The sequence below is a fragment of the Xenopus laevis genome, chromosome 6S (assembly GCF_017654675.1).
Source record: "Xenopus laevis strain J_2021 chromosome 6S, Xenopus_laevis_v10.1, whole genome shotgun sequence".
Lineage (NCBI taxonomy): Eukaryota > Metazoa > Chordata > Amphibia > Anura > Pipidae > Xenopus > Xenopus laevis.
Window position 1 is genome coordinate 93,254,215 of NC_054382.1, and position 18,833 is coordinate 93,273,047.

The 18,833-nt window shown below is 38.9% G+C and overlaps 1 protein-coding gene across 4 annotated transcripts in view; it reads left to right on the top strand.

The window, feature by feature from the left end:
- lpin2.S (lipin 2 S homeolog) overlaps positions 1-18,833 on the top strand; it is a 66,965-nt gene that overhangs the window by 22,116 nt on the left and 26,016 nt on the right. For all 4 annotated transcript variants that reach the window (XM_018268632.2, NM_001089764.1, XM_041567100.1 and 1 more), the window contains 7 exon segments: positions 5,269-5,469; positions 7,378-7,473; positions 8,238-8,524; positions 13,973-14,077; positions 14,604-14,727; positions 16,054-16,381; positions 16,825-16,924. In XM_018268632.2, the coding sequence (XP_018124121.1) occupies positions 5,278-5,469; positions 7,378-7,473; positions 8,238-8,524; positions 13,973-14,077; positions 14,604-14,727; positions 16,054-16,381; positions 16,825-16,924 (1,232 nt within the window). In that variant the 5' untranslated portion in view covers positions 5,269-5,277.

Consider the following 18,833-nt stretch of genomic DNA (forward strand, 5'->3'; position numbering starts at 1 on the left):
AAATATTATATATAGATACATTATAAGACCTAAACCTCTGTGGCAGGAGATAACACAGCCTAATAAACTGGTTGTAAAACTTAAAGATTAAAGTAAATAAATAGCAAGGTCATAAACTGCTCTTGTGAACACTTTTTCTATTGATTTACTTTTTTTTTTAAAATCCATTCCATTTTTTCCAGGCCCAATACCATTATCATGTTTTTATTAGTGACATACAAGGACATGGTACAATAAGTTTAATAGCGACAAGCACTCTTTCTCAAGTTGGCATCTCTTGACTAATTATACAAAGGTCATTTTGATGCCAAATTATTTATTTATTGCATGTGTGTGAGCCAGGTTGTATTTAAGGTGTTTGTATGTTCTTCAAGTGCTTGCATGGTTTTGAGTACTCCGGTTTCCTCTCACACTCCAAAAAATACAGGTTAACTGGCATACCTGATAACCTGATAAAATTGACCATAGTGTATGTGAATGTGATGGGGACCTGTGATTGTAAGCCCCATTGGGGCAGGAACTTATGTGAATAATAATGTAATTTTGCAAAGCCAAACCCAGTGTGGAAAGTGCAACAACAAAAAAGGCAGCAGTTGGGCATTTATTTGCACCTATTGCAGGTGTAACAATAGCTCTTGCCTGTCTTTGGATCTGTTGTGCAACTTAGGAGCCAGAGAAAGGATTTTGACTCTATCCAACCCTGGGGTCCCCAACCTACTTGTGAGACACATATAAATGTAAAAGTTGGAGAGTAACACAAGCAAGAAAAAGTCAATGGGGATGTCAAATAAGGGCTGTGATTGGTTGTTTGGTAGCCTCAATTTGTCCTGGTAGCCTACAGGAAGCTCTGCTTGGAAGTACACCTGTTTTTTATGCAACTAAAACTTGCCTCCAAGCCTGGAATTCAAAAATAAGCACCTGCTTTGAGGCCACTGGGAGCAACATCCAAGGGATTGGTGAGCAACATGTTACTCACGAGCTACTGGTTGGGGACCACTGATCTAACCCATAGGACTTAGGGTAAGGGCACACCTGATGATTCGGGGAGATTTAGTCGCCTGGCGACTAATCGCATCTTCTTTGGGACTTCTGAATACGAAGCGCCGCATGTGCCATGCCTCAGGCGATTTTTCATTATAGCCGGCGGAAGACAGGGGGAAGCTGTTTGGGGAGATTAGTCGCCCCAAAGAAAAGGCGATCAGTTGCAGGCGACTAAATCTCCCCGAATCGCCAGGTGTGCCCTTACCCATATGTTGCACAGTCCTGCTCCAAAGGGTTTACTTGAATTCTTCAACCATAAGGAAAAACATTTGATCAATAGCAAATATGCGTCACTCCTTGCGAACAAACATAGATAAAGACATTGGTTTGTTTAGGAAATAATCTGATCAAATAACATACAAATGAACTTTGTCTCTACATTATCTGTCAACAAACTGTTCTCAGGTTGTGCTCTGTGGCTGAATGCATTGCGACAATAGCACTTCACAGTGAATAGGTAGCAGAGTGATATCAGCAGTGGCCCAGACTGGGCTTTTGTCCTATGGCAACTAATGAACTGCTTCAGTCCCCAGGAAGAAGTAGCTAGAGCAAGAGCACTGAAGCATGCCTGGTTATGAGAGGGACCGGAGGAAAGAAGGAAAACTTTTTTACCCAATCTAGTCTAGGGACAAATGTAGTGTAGTTCTCGTCCTGTGACAAAATGCAGGCCAAGAATATGGCCATCTACTGTTCCAGGTGCCTGCACCCAGATACACCTGTTCCTAGCCTTAGATCCCCAGAACCTGAATACCTTGTGAGAGTATAACAAAATTAAGGGGAAAGAAAAGACAACATTCTCAATGTCTACACAAGTTACTTCTCTTGGGGGAAAAAGGATACCACTCGAGCTCTTCATTTTCTTTATAAATCGTTTCCTTCTTATTGAAATAAACTGTCTGGTGTAGATCCATGTTAACTACCATCTATTGTCTCTATATGATCAAATATTACATTAAAGCACAATGGATTCGATTTTGTAGCATCCCACAAACTTTAATATAGTTGAGAAATGTAGTTGAGAATTGTTGATGACAAGATCCTGTTGACGAGATAAAATCTCACCCACAAAAAGTCTCCCATGCAGTTCTATTAGGAACCGCAGTTTCATATTAAAATGTCATCCTCTAAAGACGTCATTTAAATAGAATGTTTTACTTGTCTTAAATAAATGGTATTGTTCTGTGTACATAGGTGGGGACAACTCTGTATCCCAAAGTAACCTTGCCTTCAGCTTGTGCAGGCATCACAAAGACAAATTCTGTGGTTTGGCTGTGTTCTGTTTCTGTGTTTGCTGTACAGCATTACTTTCCCTTTTATGAAAGGGGACACTTGAACAATATGTCTCTTCAAAATAGGTGTAATTATGTGTTTAAAATAGTCTGTGCAAAACAAAATACAGGAAGTTTCTTTGGTAATTTTCCTGATGGGCTTGCACTTTATGTTCTCACTACTAGAGAGGCAACAAAGCACCCAAAGGGGCAAATTCACTAAAGGGCGAATTTTTTCACCTGCAAAGGATCTGCCGCACATCGTGCCACGTTGTCAGACGTAAATTTGCAGTGCATAAGCTAATTCACTAACGTGCGAAATTCCGTCTCTGCAGCCGGACATTGGCGAAGTTTAGCAAGCGTTGGTTAGTCCGCGCAAGCATTTCATAACGAACTTACACTAACGTTCATTTCTGTCTAGCGAAACTTCATTAGTACACTATGCTTAGGTCGATGTGAGCCCCCTTAAACTAAATGTGGCATGCCCCTGGAATGGTAAAAAAAAATGTTTAACTTTTAAAGACAATCCCAATTTAAAATATGAAAAAACGCCAGCATACAGAATATGATGTCCAGCATATAGGATATAAGATTGAGGAGGATGTAGCTTCATCTTATCCGTTTGCAAGGTCTAAGGTGGCGAAGGAAACTTTGGCGAAAGAGGTAACGTTCTGTAAAATTCGTACATTGTAATTTTGCATCGTTACGAAAATTCGCCTGGTTATATTAGTGAGTGAAACTTTGTGAGCCATTAACTCTTTCGCTAGCAAATTGTCCTCTACGCCTGCTAGTAAATTGGCGATATTCCTGCAGATGGTATTTCTGGCGAATTTTCGTTAGTGACGGTCACTACGCCCTTTAGTAAATCTGCCTCAAAATACTCATTCATTGCAGAAACCTCCTTAGGTTCAACACTTGATGCCTTTTTTGTATGTTTCCCCTCCATCGTTATCACATAGCGTTGTATTGTAGTAGCCCATGCTCAAGTGCTATGATTGGTATGTAAATGTTTATGGGAGTTGTTTGCTTTGCACAGAGTGTATAGTTGCTGCCGGGGAACAGGAATAACTGATAGCTGGGATGAGGGACAGACAGTTCCTGAGTTAGCAGTTTTGAAGACTTATCAGACCGTCCAGAAATCAACAGGATGTGAGTAGAAATAGCAAATGGGAACTGTGCTGAGCAGCATATTGTGAGAAGCATTACGTGTGTGTTCCCCTATATACACCGTCTAACCGCAGCAAGGTATGGAGAGCTGCACTGCTCATGCATTTTAAAGCATATTATTGGTGTCATGTTCTCATCAATATCACCAGTCTGTTGATGGCTGTTGTTTTTATGGGTGTTTATTTGTACTATTGTCAAGCCATCTATTTCTGTATCTACGCATAGATAACTAGGAATATCTAGTGTTATCTAATGATTTGCTGCAGAGGAAAGAGACCTGCATAAGAAGTCTGTTGGTGTATATAGCAGGGAGGTCTAATCTGAAGCCCTCCTACTCTGCTAGAGTACTTCCCAGCATCCCCAGCAGATGGGAATTTGTGCTTACCAACAGCAAGGGGCTGAATGCGCCTCCTCAAGGAAACTGAACTTGTAATTTATAAACCTGCCTTACATGGCGCGCTGAGTCTTGTGACCTATTAATTTAGTATAGAAAGGATTCTCACGCTGATTTACCTGATAATCCACATGGCATATAACAGGCCCAGATTGGTAGAAAGGCCCAGTCCTAAAGCTGCAGAATTTAAGGGGGCGGCATGCTTCCCAACCACAATCGCATTAGTTTGGAACCACTGGGGGTTCAGGAGATACAATCATTTTTAAAATTTACTGTGCACCAATCCCCAGTACTCCAGACCCAATGCTGAAAATTTGCACAAAGAAAGGGGAGAGGACTGGGGCGATAAATGGCACTGGACCTAGGGGCGACTGCTATGTAAATCCGGCCCTACACATTAAAGAAACATTAAATGGAGGGCACTCTAATTTGTTCAAAACAAGTAGAGACTTCTTTTATAATACCACCAGAGTTTGTATATCGTTTTTTTGAGTGTGCAAGCCCACAACAGTAAAATAATCCACATTAAATCCTGTTAGCAACCTGCCTTTCAATTCAATTTTAATTTAGCACAATTTGAATTCAGTGGGTTGTTTGGGAGATTTTTAGTCTGCCTCATAAGAGGAATAGTTATGGTATTCATTCTCTTGCATTGGGTTATTTAGTAAAGCATATTAGGTACAGAATGAAAACCCTCTTGTGAGTAAGAAATAGGATTGTTTTATTTATATACTTTCAGTTCATGTAAGTAGAATTACATATTATAGCTGTACAGTATCTGTGTGCCCCCTTGTGGCTGCACTAAGTGCTTCTGATCTGGCCCTACAAAACTAATTGTAATGGTGGCCATAGACGTTAAAAGATCTTTTCGTTATTGTAAAGCCGAGCTTAAATGTATGATTTGTCCAACATCAAATAAAAAGACCATTTCAAGCAATATTGTCTATTGAATCTGAGAAAACGGTGGATAGCTGCGTGCTTGGCACTGCAAACATTTGGACAATGGATACATTTCACTGTCACCAATGAAAATTTTCGAACCTGACCGATCGATTTTCTGAATGATGGTGGACGAAAAATCTTTAGCTGCATATTGGTGGGTGCCCACTAACCTCATGATAATTTGACTGATTAGTCGGATCTCACTTAAACTGGTTGGGAGAAAAAAATCCTAATGTCTACATGGGAGACACCGATTTCTTGTGTGCAGCCCTACCACAGGTTAAGGCCATTTCTGCTTTTCTCGTATACTTACTATATGCTGGAAATATTAGGAGCCCATCCCGCTGACACCTTGAATTTGTGTGTGTGGCTTTGTTTTTTACTTTGAAATGTCACTTTGAAATTAGAATTACAAAAAATGTTGATATAAATTTGTATATTTTTCTCTCTATGCAGTCCCAAACCATGAACTATGTCGGGCAACTTGCTGGGCATGTCCTGGTTACAGTGAGGGAACTGTATAAAGGCATCAACCAGGCAACCCTATCCGGCTGCATTGACGTTATAGTGGTTCGTCAGCAGGATGGAACCTACTTGTGCTCTCCATTTCATGTGCGATTCGGGAAGCTCGGAGTCTTGCGCTCTAAGGAGAAAGTGGTATGTACTTGAGATCATTATAGATTGTAGCAAAGCAAACAATAGCAGGGAACCTGAAGCAAGAGTAAAAATATGTTTTGTCTTCAGTTCTTTAAGGAATAGGGGATCTAACCCCCCCCCCCCCCAATAAGATATGTTGAGCACTTGCATTTTATGCTTCTTTTCTGTTTTAGTGGTTTCTGAGATATTAACAGTATTAGATGGCTAATAGCTGGGATAATGGATTCTAAGAACTCTGTCTATGCACTAACTGTATTCAGTTAATCCTTGGGTTGCCAACTTTTATATTGAGCCAAAAGACCAGTCTTGGCAATCTAAAAATGCAAGTATATCTTAAACCACTAAAAACTGAAAAGGAATGCAAATTTTAAAGTCTGCAGAGTTTACAATTCATTTTTTTTTTTGATCCCATTTAATCATCTCAGACAGGCACTTGACTAGATTTTACTCATCAAGAACAGCCATCCAAACAGATATATGGAGAAAGATCTTTGCTAAAAGGTTATTGCTTGGTAAAGAAATGTAGCCATTCTGCCATTTGTTCAGAATAATTTAGCCACTGTCAGATGCTGGATGTCCCTATAGCTGAGCTGATAATAACCTGTTCCAGTATACCTTACTGAAAAATAATCAAGGCCTTTCTTAAGAAGTAGCTATTTGTATTATTAAAGCTAAAAAGAATAGACTTTGACATTTAGAACTTGTGGCAATTTCAGAGATCTGATGGCAGTGTAATTCATTAAACAAACAAACAAAAGAGAGAGCTGTGTGCTCAATTTGGCTTGTTTTTGTGGCCCCCAAGTCTGCAAGAACTATGGAACCACAAAGAACAAGAAAGAGAGTTATGGCTACGGGCGCACCATGCAGATCTCTGCCTGCAGAGAAACACAGGCTGAAAATCCGCACCCCTGCTGGTCCTCTTCTGCTGCACTGCCTGCATACACTATCTCCCCTTGGGTGCAGGCAGATGCGACAGATTTCTGTGCAAAATGCTAAATCTGCAAATAACAAACCCTTCTATTGGCCATAAATACATAGGCTGGAGCCCCACCATGGAAATGACTGAGCAATGCATCATTAGAAAACCCTATTTATGTTTGTTCACATAATGTACAGATATACATATATACTTTTAACCATGGGAACTGTAAGTAGAAAGTAAATTGGATGTTTATTAAAGGGGAACTCAAGCTTCCAAACCAAAATTTTGATAGAGGCCCATATAACACAGAAACCCCTAATATACCCATCACAGTTACCTGTTTCTTCAAAAAGTATGAGTAAATGCCATTTTCTATGCTGAAATCATTTGAATTCCTGGCAGGGATGGAGGGACTAAACACTGGTGTTACAAATTGTAACAACTTATTCACATTTTACAGACAACATGCACACATCCCACAATGCATTGCACTGTGATGTTCCGTTCCTTATTTTAATCACGTGTGCAGGGAATTGTGGGGTTTGGAGGATGCAGGCTAAGGACAGATGGCTGCTGATACAAAGTAACAGTAGTCAGCCAGCTCAGCAAAGTAGTCAGACAGATCAGCAGGAGAGCAGGGAGCTAGGCTTAGGGAACTGTTCCAAACCATTAAAAATCATGAAAAGTCTGCATATTTTAACTGATGTATACTGCTTGAAATTATGTTTACTTTTCAAAAAGCTAAGCTAAAAAGTTATGTTTATGTGGAGTTCCAAGCTCTGTTGTTATCCTTAAATATGAATGATGTCATTGATTGCCATCACGGAGATATTTCATTACAAAGACCTAATCTTTGTTATTCATAAAGAGATGTGTGTTTTTCTGTTGTAGAAATGATAATTCAGCAATGGTAGGTTGTTGGTCTTCTTTCAATACTGTTCTGATTCAATATGAGTAATAAAGTAAAATACTTTTGTTCAATCTAGATTGATATTGAAATCAATGGAACCCAGGTAGATTTGCACATGAAACTCGGTGACAATGGAGAAGCCTTCTTTGTGCAGGAAACCGAAGAAGAAAGTGTAAGTGTAATGGTGCATTTACTGCTCCTTGTTCAGAGTGGGTGTTCATATTAATGCATGAGTAGCTGTCAGCAATTGGGTTGACTAATAAATAGGAGACATCATTTTACTTTATATTAAACAAAAGCTAATTTTTATGAATGCTTTAATATGAAATTAATATACTCCAAAATTAATATTCTCCAAAATTAAAGAGGTAACTCACCTTTAGGTCAACTTTTAGAATGTTATAGAATGTCTAATTCTAAGCAACTTTCAGTTGGCCTTCATTATTTTTAAAAACATCTAAAAACACATGCTTTGCAAGGCTACAAGTGTATTGCTATAGCTACTGTTTACTCGTCTTTTTACTTAAGCCCTCTCCTATTCATATTCCAGTCATATTCCAGTCTCTTATTCAAATCATTGGATGGTTGCTAGGCTAATTTGGACCCTAGCAACCAGATTGCTGAAATTGCAAATTGGAGGGCTGCTGAATAAAAAGCACGCAAAAACAACAAATAAAAACTAAAAATCTATTGCAAATTTTCTTAGAATATCACTCTCTACATCATACTATAAATTAATTATTATGCAATAAAGGCGTTTATATTATTCCAAGGACAAGTGGTGTTGTCCCATCATGGAATTCTGTGTATGTGCCAGTCGAAGTTGGCCAATGGGGAACCTGCACTACTTTGAGAATTGAAGTGTTGTTGTACTGACTACTTTCTGTTTGAGAGATTCTGACTGCTGCAGATATTATATTTTCATTCTATTTGTAGGAACAAGTCCCAGCACATCTGGCTACCTCTCCAATCCCTATAGTTGATCAGGTGTTCAAGAATCCCAGTTCTCATTTGCCAACCTCACGTGAAGAGGAAATTAGCACTTTGCTTTCCCACACTATGGATTTTGAAAACGTCTGCACAAACTCTGTAAAAAAGAAAAAGAAGAGACGAAGGAAAATGAAACATGAAAAGAAGGAAGAGTTTCATGCTGTTTCTGGGGTTGAGGAAATGATGGAAATGGGCTTGAGCTCTGACGGAGAAAACATGATTCAGCCCCTGCGGTAAGCCTCTCTTAAAGGCATTAACTGAATCAGCCATCACAACATCACCCGGCAGTGCATTCCACAACCTCACTGTCCTCACTGTAAAGAACCACCTACGTTGCTTCAAATTAAAGTTTTTTCTTCTAGTCTGAAAGGGGTGGCATCTGGTACGGTGATCCACTTTATGGGTAAAAAGGTCCCCTGCTATTTGTCTATAATGTCCTCTAATGTACTTGTAAAGTTTAATCATGTCCCCTCGCAAGTGCCTTTTTTCTAGAGAAAATAACCCCAACCTTGACATTTTACCCTCAGAATTTAAGTCTTCCATCCCTCTAACCACTTAGTCTCTGCACTCTCTCCAGCTCATTTATATCCTTCTTAAGGACTGGAGTCCAAAACTGCACTGCATACTCCAGATGAGGCCTTACCAGGGACCTATAAAGAGGCATAATTATGTTAATGCCCTTTTTTATGTAAGACAGAACTTTATTTGCTTTAGTGGCCACAGAATGACACTGCCCAGAATTGGACAACTAGTTATCTACAAAAACCCATAGATCTTTCTCTGTTAAAGGGCATGTAAAGGCAAAAAAATAAAATCCCATTTTTACTTTCTTTAATGAAAAAGAAACCTGTCTCCAATATACTTTAATTAAAAAATGTGTACTGTTTTTATAAGAAACCTGACTGTATGCAGTGAAATTCTCCCTTAATTTACTGCTGTGGATAGGAATTGTCATACCGTCCCTAACTGCTGAGCAGGGAAACAATCATACTTATGAACAGCAGGGGGAGACCCCACCTTACTTCCCAGCCATGAAGAAATCAAGCAGCTTTCTTTATGACAATCCCTAAGCAGCCCAGACCACACTGAGCATGTGCACAGTCTTAGTCTTGCAAAGATGTTTAACAAAGTTACAAGATGGTGACCCCCTGTAGCCAACTTTGAAAGCATACTGTAAATCATTTGTTTGATTAGGCTTGTGGTGCAGTAAGTTCATGTTTATATTTAGTATACAAAATACAGCATTTTTAGCCTTATTCTATTTTAGACTTTACATGCCCTTTAAGGAACTGCTCAACACACTGCCATTTAGTGTATAACTTGCATTTATATTATTTTTGCCAAAGTGCATAACCTTGCATTTATCAACATTGAACCTCATTTTCCAGTTTGCTGCCCAGTTTTCCAACTTAGTCAAATCACTCTGCAAAGTGGCAGCATCCTGCATGGAACCTATAGTTCTGCACAATTTAGTATCATCGTCAAAAATAGAAACAGTACTTTCAATGCCCACCTCCAGGTCATTAATAAACAAGTTGAAAAGCAAGGGACCTAGTACAGAGCCCTGCGGTACTCCACTAACAACTGGTCCAATTAGAAAATGTTCCATTTACCACCCCTCTTTGTAATCTATCTTTTAGCCAGTTCTCTATCTAGGTACAAATGCTATGGTCCACGTTATTGGTTTTATTTAATGTTTAAATGATTTTATACTAGACGTTGAGGTATGAAGATCCAAATTACATGAATTATTAAACCCCAGGTCTCGAACATTTTGGATAACAGGTCCCATACGTGAATTGAAAAATCTTCCATGTGTTTCTGCTTTGTATGTATGGTTTCTGCTCACAAGGGGGCACCAAAAGCACATTTTAGGTTCAATATGTATAGTGATTTATATTGCTGTTGGTGCTATGATGCATGAAATTAGTCGCCCGCAACAAATCTCCTCTTCTGCGGGTGCTAATGGTTCAAATGGTTTCCTTAAAACACTTAAGTGGTGCCTCGTTTTTCTCAAGTCACCCAAAGTTGCCTCAACTACGGGCGACTTTAGAAAAACAAAGCAATGCATATGTTTCACTACCAGTGATTCACTTTATCTATAGAGGGGAAGCATTTGGAGTTTATTAGTCACCTGCAGGTGACTAATCTTCTTATGTCATTGCCCTTTATGCTTGCAAGCCAAATTTCTTGACGTTTCAGCATATTGAGCAGCAAACATGTCTGCATGTAGCTGTTCACAGCAGCTGTGGCTTAAATTCTTTCATCTCTTCATATCACTCTAAAACGCCTTTTGTGATTTCCTCATCTACTGGCAAAAGGCGTGTACACCAGAAACAATGGCTAGGGCTTTTCCCTAAGGCTCGCATCAGCATTTTTCTGTGACTGCACCCTTGGCCACTGCGTCGGCCTGGGTGCAAGGCACACAAAGTGCACTTTGGGGCTGAAATGTGTGAGTATGTATTAGACCTGCCAAAATCTGCTCCCTCTACCTGCACCCAGGCTGATGCAATGGCTCCGGGTGCATTCACAGGAAAATATATTATGTAGGTGCTTATTCTCTGCCTGCGTTTATCCACAGGCCATGAATCATCCCCTTGTGGCTTGTAGCTGAAAGCAACTGTAAATGTGTGTAAAATAAATACAATTTATATTGAAAGTTGTTTTTTGAGCAGTCTGGCGACTATACAGCATTCAGTGGGCCGCTAGGTGGATATCCTTTATCTAGTGGAAAGCCTTGCCAGAAGATCAAATGCTGTTATATCAGCAAAAGGAGGACCAGTTTCATATAAATACTTTTTCAGAATGAGAGTACAGCAAATATGGGTCCCATATAGTGCTATTTTTGTGGCAATTTGCAGTGACTTGTGCTGTAGTTCTCAAATAACCGCACCAGATATGACTGAGCAAATTCTGTACATGCCCCAATCCACAGGAAACCCCTTACTACCAGAATTATATGTTATTGGTTTTCACACTAATGTATTATTATGTAAACGTTTTTTGTTAGGGCTATGGCACATTGGGTCATTGTCACTTATTATTCATGTGGCCCACAGTAAACACATTTTTTTCCAACTGGAATTTGGTTTGGGATATTGGAATTTGGAAAATGGGATATTGCCTCCCATTTGCTTTAAAGGAACAGTAACACCAACAAATGAAAGTGTTTTAAAGTAATGAAAATATCATGTACTGTTTCCCTACACTGGTAAAACTGATGTGTTTGCTTCAGGAACACTACTATAGTTCATATAAACAAGCTGCTGTGTAGCAATGGTGGAAATTGAAAAAAGGCTATATGGCACAGGTTAAATAGTGGATAACAGATAACACCATTATGTTCTACAGAGCTTATCTGCTATCTGTTGTAAAACCTGAGCCATTTCTCCTTTTAATGGCTGCCCCAATTGCTAAACAGCAGATTATTTATATAAACAATACTAGTGTTTCTAATGCAAACACTAGTGCAGGGCAATACTGTATTCTAATTTTATTACTTTAAACCCTTTCATTTTTTGATGTTACTGTTCCTTTAAAGACTGAGTTAAATAAGGTTGACTGCCTCAGTTTTAACCAATACATTTTATTGATTTTAAAAACAACAAACACAAAACAGACATAATACAATACAGTGTCTCTAAAAGTGCGACATAAGAGTGATGTCGGGTCACAGGCTTGCACAGACAGGAGAAAACTATCACTGAATATAGCAATTGTCAATATGCGTGCGATTGGTATAAAGCAGGTCACATTGAGTTTAAAGGAACAGGCTACATGTCCACAGAGTCCTGATGACACCAGTCCCCCCAAATTCTGTCAAATTTATCATGCGCCCCCCTCAATTCATAAGTTAATTTTATTAGGGGAAGAGCTCCATCCACCAACTGTCTCCAGAAGGCTAGGGAGGGGAGAGTTTGTCCCATTCAGTGCATGATCACTGCTTTTTTTTAGCATAGAACATGATTTATGTACCTTAACTCTGGCCACATTGGTGGGTGGTACCTCTATCTATTACTCTTAGCAAACAGACTACTGTGTCCACTGTCTGTGGCAATCCCAGTTTATTTGCTTGGGTCTCCATTGTTTTAGACCAGAATTCTTGTTTGGGGAGACATGACCAGGCCAGGAGAATCGTGGACAGAAATCGTCCTTTCTCCTACCAAATTTCTTCAACTTGAGGGGTGTTATGTAGGTTTGGTGGAGGAGTTTATACTGTATGGGCCCATCTTTTATCGAGATTAGGAAGTTATACAGTATTTAGTTTAGATTTGTCTATTACTTCCTCCAATTGATCATATTCAAGTCCTGAAATGGCCTGTGTCCAAAAGAGGTAAGCTCGGTCAAAGGGTGGCTTGACTGTTTCCATAATTCCTCTATAGAGTCTAGATTGGAGTTTAGCTGGGGATGGGGAGTAGAGGGTAGCCTCTATAGCTGCCATGGCAACTGTATGGAAAAGAGTATGGAACTGTGCATGTCTGAGTTAGAGATATCTATAAAGTTGCCCCTGTTAGCTGGGAACTCAAAGCTTGGTGTGTGGGGAAGTTGGAACCAGGTCAGAAGGTCAGAAAGTTTTTGAAAGCCCAGCCATGGCCAGTAGACAAAACCTTGTAGTTCATATAGATGTGTAGGAGCAAGTTGGCCAAAAGTGGAAGGTGAGATGAGAGAAGTAGCGATGGAATATCACATTCTTTAAGGGTAGGGACACACTGGGCGATTTGGGGAGATTTAGTCGCCTGGCGACTAATCGCCGCGACTTTCCACAACCAATCTTCCCCGAATGCCTCCCCTCGCTCTGCGCCTGGCTAAAATGAAAAATCACCTGCGTTATCACACGCGGCGATTCGTTTTCCGAAGTCGCCCGAAGTTTCCTCGTGAGGCAACTTCGGGCGATTTCGGAAAACGAATCGCCGTGTGTGATTAGCGCCGGCGACTTTTCATTTTATCCAGGCGCAGAGTGAGGGGAGGCATTCGGGGAGAAAAGTCGCTGCGATTAGTCGCCAGGCGACTAAATCTCCCCAAATCGCCCAGTGTGTCCCTACCCTAAATGCCTGGTTTATCATTTCTGCAGATAATATTGTTATAATACATAGGTTTAATTACACACACCTTTTTAGTTATAGATAATATATAGTCAGGGCATTGCAAAATCTCTCTCTTTTCAACTGATCACTGACTTGCATTGTCTTTTATTCCAGTCCCCTACTGAATATAAATGCTAACTGCATGTCTGTTACTTATTATAAGGTGCCTGGCTTTTGAATTCATGCAACATTCACAGGGAGCCTTGGGAAGGAATTACATTTTTGTACTCGCCAAGGCCCTTGTGCAATATATTGTGAAGCTGGTCTGTATGTGAGGGAAGCCAAAAGCTCAACCTTTGCTATTTATTTAACCTCTGCTGAACCAAATTGTGTGTAATGCACCAGGCTCAAGCGATGCATCACCTTTCACAAATGGATATATAGGCACACATGTAGGCAGCATTCTGTACCTCAGCTGTTCTTCCAGTCCTTTGTTTAGTCTATGGGGGATTGGCAAATATAGTGTTTAATACAAGGGGCAAACATTGTACCTTTTATTATATTTCCCCATATGTATTATCAACAATAAGACTAGAGGCAAACATACAAAGTATGATATAGATTTCTCTCTACTGATGCTTTGCTTTCTTTTTTCAGGTCCTCTTCAAACACAGCCTTAAGGGAGAAGGAATACAAAGAGCCTTTCTGCCATATTTCGGATCATTATGCCCTCTCTGATGGAGACTGGTCTCCCCTGGACAGGTAGAAACTTTTTTGTCTGCTTTTAGAATTCCATATGTTCTACCATGGGGAGTGTTTGTTCTTAATTAGAAGGTTGGCAAAGCTTGTGAACTACTTTTAAATCAAGTAGACATCTATGGCAAACATGTGGAGCTCGCTCCTGGATTTTTTTTTTGCTTCATTGCATCACTTATATGTAGTTAAATGTGGTGTAGCAATTCTTAAGTTATTTATTCTCCCTTGTTATTAAGTAGTTGCAGTACTATTCAAAGTGTTCACCAACAGCTTTGTTAATTTTCTTTGCCATTTTTGTTATTGATAGTGAAACATTTTTATTCTAATTGTGTTGCTATGTTGTTGGATCTAAAACCCTCCAGCTGTTGCTAACATGTGGCTACCAGCATCCCCTGTCAGCCCCTGCCTCTATAAGGATACTGGGTAATGTAGTTCACTAACAGCTAGTGGGCACATAGACATTGTACCATAAGTAAAAATCATTTTCAAACATTCATTTGTAAATATACAAGTTTCTTATTATTTTTCTCAGCTGCTTTTCCCAATCAAATTGCCCTAAAAGTGACTCTGAACTGGAGGTAAAGGCTGGAGAGAGCATCCTTAGAAATGAACCACAGATGCAGTGGACATGGGGTGGATTTCCTGAGTCAACCAAGGTGAACACCCACCGTGTAATGAAACCATATACTCTATTTAACAGCTAATCCTGCCACATAAATATCATAAGAAGGGAATGTAGATACTCTTTGTAATAAGGGCTTTACAATCTCTGAAGTCTCAGTCTGTATGCTTTGTACGAAACATTTGCAAAACCATAGAGCATGATATATAACAAAAAAAAGCACACATAATTTGTGTGTATAGGACTCCTTTGAGGCACAGGTGAAATTAATATAGAATCCCTTTCTAATTATACCACAGCAAAGGCTTCAGCTGACCAATATTAGCAAATATCTGTATGATTTGGTCACCTACGCTACAGGAAACTATTGGACAAGGACAGCATCAATGCACCAGTTGGGCAGGCTCTTGTTTAGAATTCATTTCATGCTATCCTGTTTAGAATTCATTTCATGCTAAACTGCCTTTAAAGGCTATAATTATTTTTATTTTTGTAAAGTCCCCTTTTGGCTGAGTGGGCAGCTTATTGTCCATGCATGAGGGGGGCCTTGCTATGTGCTGTCAGATAAATATACATTGGAAAATCCCATCTGGTGAGGCATGCATCAGCACGTTGTTGTGGCCCTTGCCTGATGGCTCTACACAGGGCCCTTTTAGGATCCATTCATTGGTCAAAGGATCGGATCAGACTGGTTTGGCCCAGCACATGGGGGTCAAATTGGGAAAAGATCCACTTGGGACCTTGCTAAACAAGCAGATCTATTAGTGTATGCCCATACCCAGTTTTATTTGGACTGACACAATCTTTAAATCTAGATACATGATCTTAAGACCTCATTGCAGCTTCCAAAGTGTGCAATACAGTGCTTTTATATACAAGATTCAACATTAAGTGACCACTGTATTATTTGATGTGATTGAAAATAATTAATGATTCATTTGCCCAAAAATGTGTATATAGATAGCAAGCTTACGTGTCTGGCACAGCTTGCCCTGTTTCCTATTGAATTCATTTAGGTTCTTATTGTTTCTCTTTCTGCCTTTTATATGTAAAAAAAAAAGTTGGTGCCATTTTTGGGAGATGATTTCTTCAAAAGTTATTCCATATAACGTAAATAATTTTATCTCAAACACAAATCAGAACTCCATTATGGCAGTACAGTAGTGATGGGAAGCGGGTACTGCAAGTGACAAGCTGTCAAAATGTAATCTGAATCTATCTAGAAATGGTACAGCTCTTGCTTTAATTATTTAGAAACATAGAAATAACTTTCTGATGTCATATCAGACAATGTTTTGTTGCTTTTAAATGTACATGTTCCTGTTGGTTCATCTGAGTATACTCCATCTGAATTTTGCAGGTGAGCAAGAAAGAACGAACAGACCATCCGAGGACAGCCACAATCACACCTTCTGAGAATACGCATTTCAGGGTGATCAGTTCAGAGGCATTGGTCGGAGAAGCAGATGAAGTATTCATGGAAGACTCAGTTTGCACTGTGCTGAAGCCAGAGCCTCGACCTTGTTCTATAGGTGTCCTTATGGATCCAGATCAGCCACCTGAACCTGTCACTGAAAGTGGTATAAGCTCCCCATCTGTACTGGAGGAAAGCTTCCCTCTGGAGAGTATAAATAATTTGCCTGAAATGAAACCTTCCTTGAAAACAGACTCACCAACCAAGAAAAAAGGTACACTGTATACTTGTATGAATTAAGTAAATCGGAGTGTCCTGTTTTATCCGCTTTAATTATACTTATAGAACATTTTCATTGCTTGTGTTGGCATTTTTAAGAGGATGGTATGGGTAATGTATTCCTAGTAATATCATCCCCATTAATACAACTAATGAGATACAGAACTTGGTGTACAGAACCATCAGATTCATTTCATTTTATAGAAAGAGATTCCTTATGCTGACCTCAGGCATTAGTTACAACATTCTTTTTCTTGTAGTATAGGATGTTGGATAACTTCTAGTCACAAAAGAATGGCATGTGTTTGAACTGGTCAGTTCCTATTTTATGGCATGCTGTTAACTTGCGTGCCCAGTGAGAATGCATATGTTTGGTAATAAATACTGCATAGCATTCTGAAAATTCTAAATTATTCTTCTCACTTTAATTCTAAACAGGTGTACGAAAAAGAAGCCAGCATCAGGGGCCAGGTGATATATATCTAGATGATTTAAACATCCTGGAGCCTGAAGTAGCAGCTCTGTATTTTCCCAAAAGGTATCAAATATCTGTATTTCTCTTTATTATTGTTCACCCTGTGAGGTACTTTGCCTGTCCACAGCTTGTTTCAGTGTTAAGTATTGTTCACAGAGAGTACAGTAGCACATGTATATTTGTAATTAATGTCATATCTTTTTTGTGAAATTAATTCATGCAGTTAGCTCAGGAACACGCACCACTGTCAAGATATATATATATATAAAACAAGGGAAAGTTGTGCTAACCGCTAATTTTTAAAACCATTAGGCGGGGGTGCAATGAGGCTGTGACCACACTAACACTATATATAGATGCACCATGCACAAATAAATATATTTTGATACACAGTTGATGGTCATGGCCGTGACTGCTTTCTCTTTCTGCTTTTATATATTTATATATATATAGGCATGCACTGAATCCACTATTTTGGATTCGACCGAATCCTTCTCAAAAGATTCGGCCAAATACCAATCCGATTCCTAATTTGCATATGCAAATTAGGGGTTGGAAGGGCAAAACAGTTTTTACTTTGTTTTGGGACAAAAAGTCCCTGCCCGTAACTAATTTGCATATGCAAATTCGGATTCGGTTCAGCCAGGCAGAAGGATTCGGCCGAATATTAATCCTGCTGAAAAAGCCAGAATCCTGGCCGAATCCCGAACCAAATCCTGGATTCGGTGCATATATATATATATATATATATATATATATATATATATATATATATATATATATATATATATATATATATATATATATATATATATATATATATAATAGAGCAAAAAAAACGCACTCACAGGACTTTCTGAAGGTGCAAAATCAAAAATGATGTTTATTTCAACGTTTCGGCTATATATATACACATATATACACATATATACACACATATATATATATATATATATATATATATATATATATATATATATACACACACACATATATATACATACTACTAAAAGGTCCGCACTCTCAGAGCTTTGGTATTTATTGTAAATGACTAATTGGACTCTGTTCCTTGAGAAAGGTCCCCATGTTGGATCGAAACGTCGGTTAAGATGGGACATTTTGTGAAATAACTCAACACAGTTTCACCAAATGACAGAGAGTGCTGATCTTCTGTTCATATATTATTCTATTTTGGAACGTGGCTTAATTTTTCAGATTGAGTGCAGGCACTGTGGGACTATATATATTTATATATATATATATATATATATATATATAACAAATATTTGTTTAAAGGGTAAGGCATTTTTCAGTAGCAGTATGCACAAAATGTCTCTGTCTTAAATATATTGATAATGGGTTGAGTGCAGAGGATTTGTCTATATGTATTTTGTGGTCACAGCCTCATTGCACCCCCGCCTAATGGTTTTTAAAAATTTGTGGTGAGCACAACTCTCCCTTGTTTTTTCCCTACCCCCACAAGATTATTTTATTTGTTACTACAGCTAGGAACCTGGGTGTTGTTTTAGGTGTGTCCCCCATCAACCACAGTGTGTATATATATATATATATATATATACACATATATATATATATACAGACACACTGTGGTTGATGGGGGACACACCTAAAACAACACCCTGGTTCCTAGTTGTAGTAACAAATAAAATAAACTTGTGGGGGTAGGGAAAATCCAACGTGGGATCCGGCTTGCTGCCATAAGGAAAGTTGTGGCATATTAGGAGAAAAGGGGTAACCCTAAGCCTGACTTGGCTTGCAAAAAGTAATGGAGTGCTCTAGACTTTGCGTATGATTAAAAAAAAAATTGTCTAATCAAGGTATTATTTCTTCAAGGGAAGGAACCTTGAAGTTTAACTAAATACACTTTTTTTTTTTTTTTTTATAAAAAAGAGAGAAAAAATCAGAGATTGAAGTTGAGAAAATGGCAATAACAATATAAATCGTATAACTT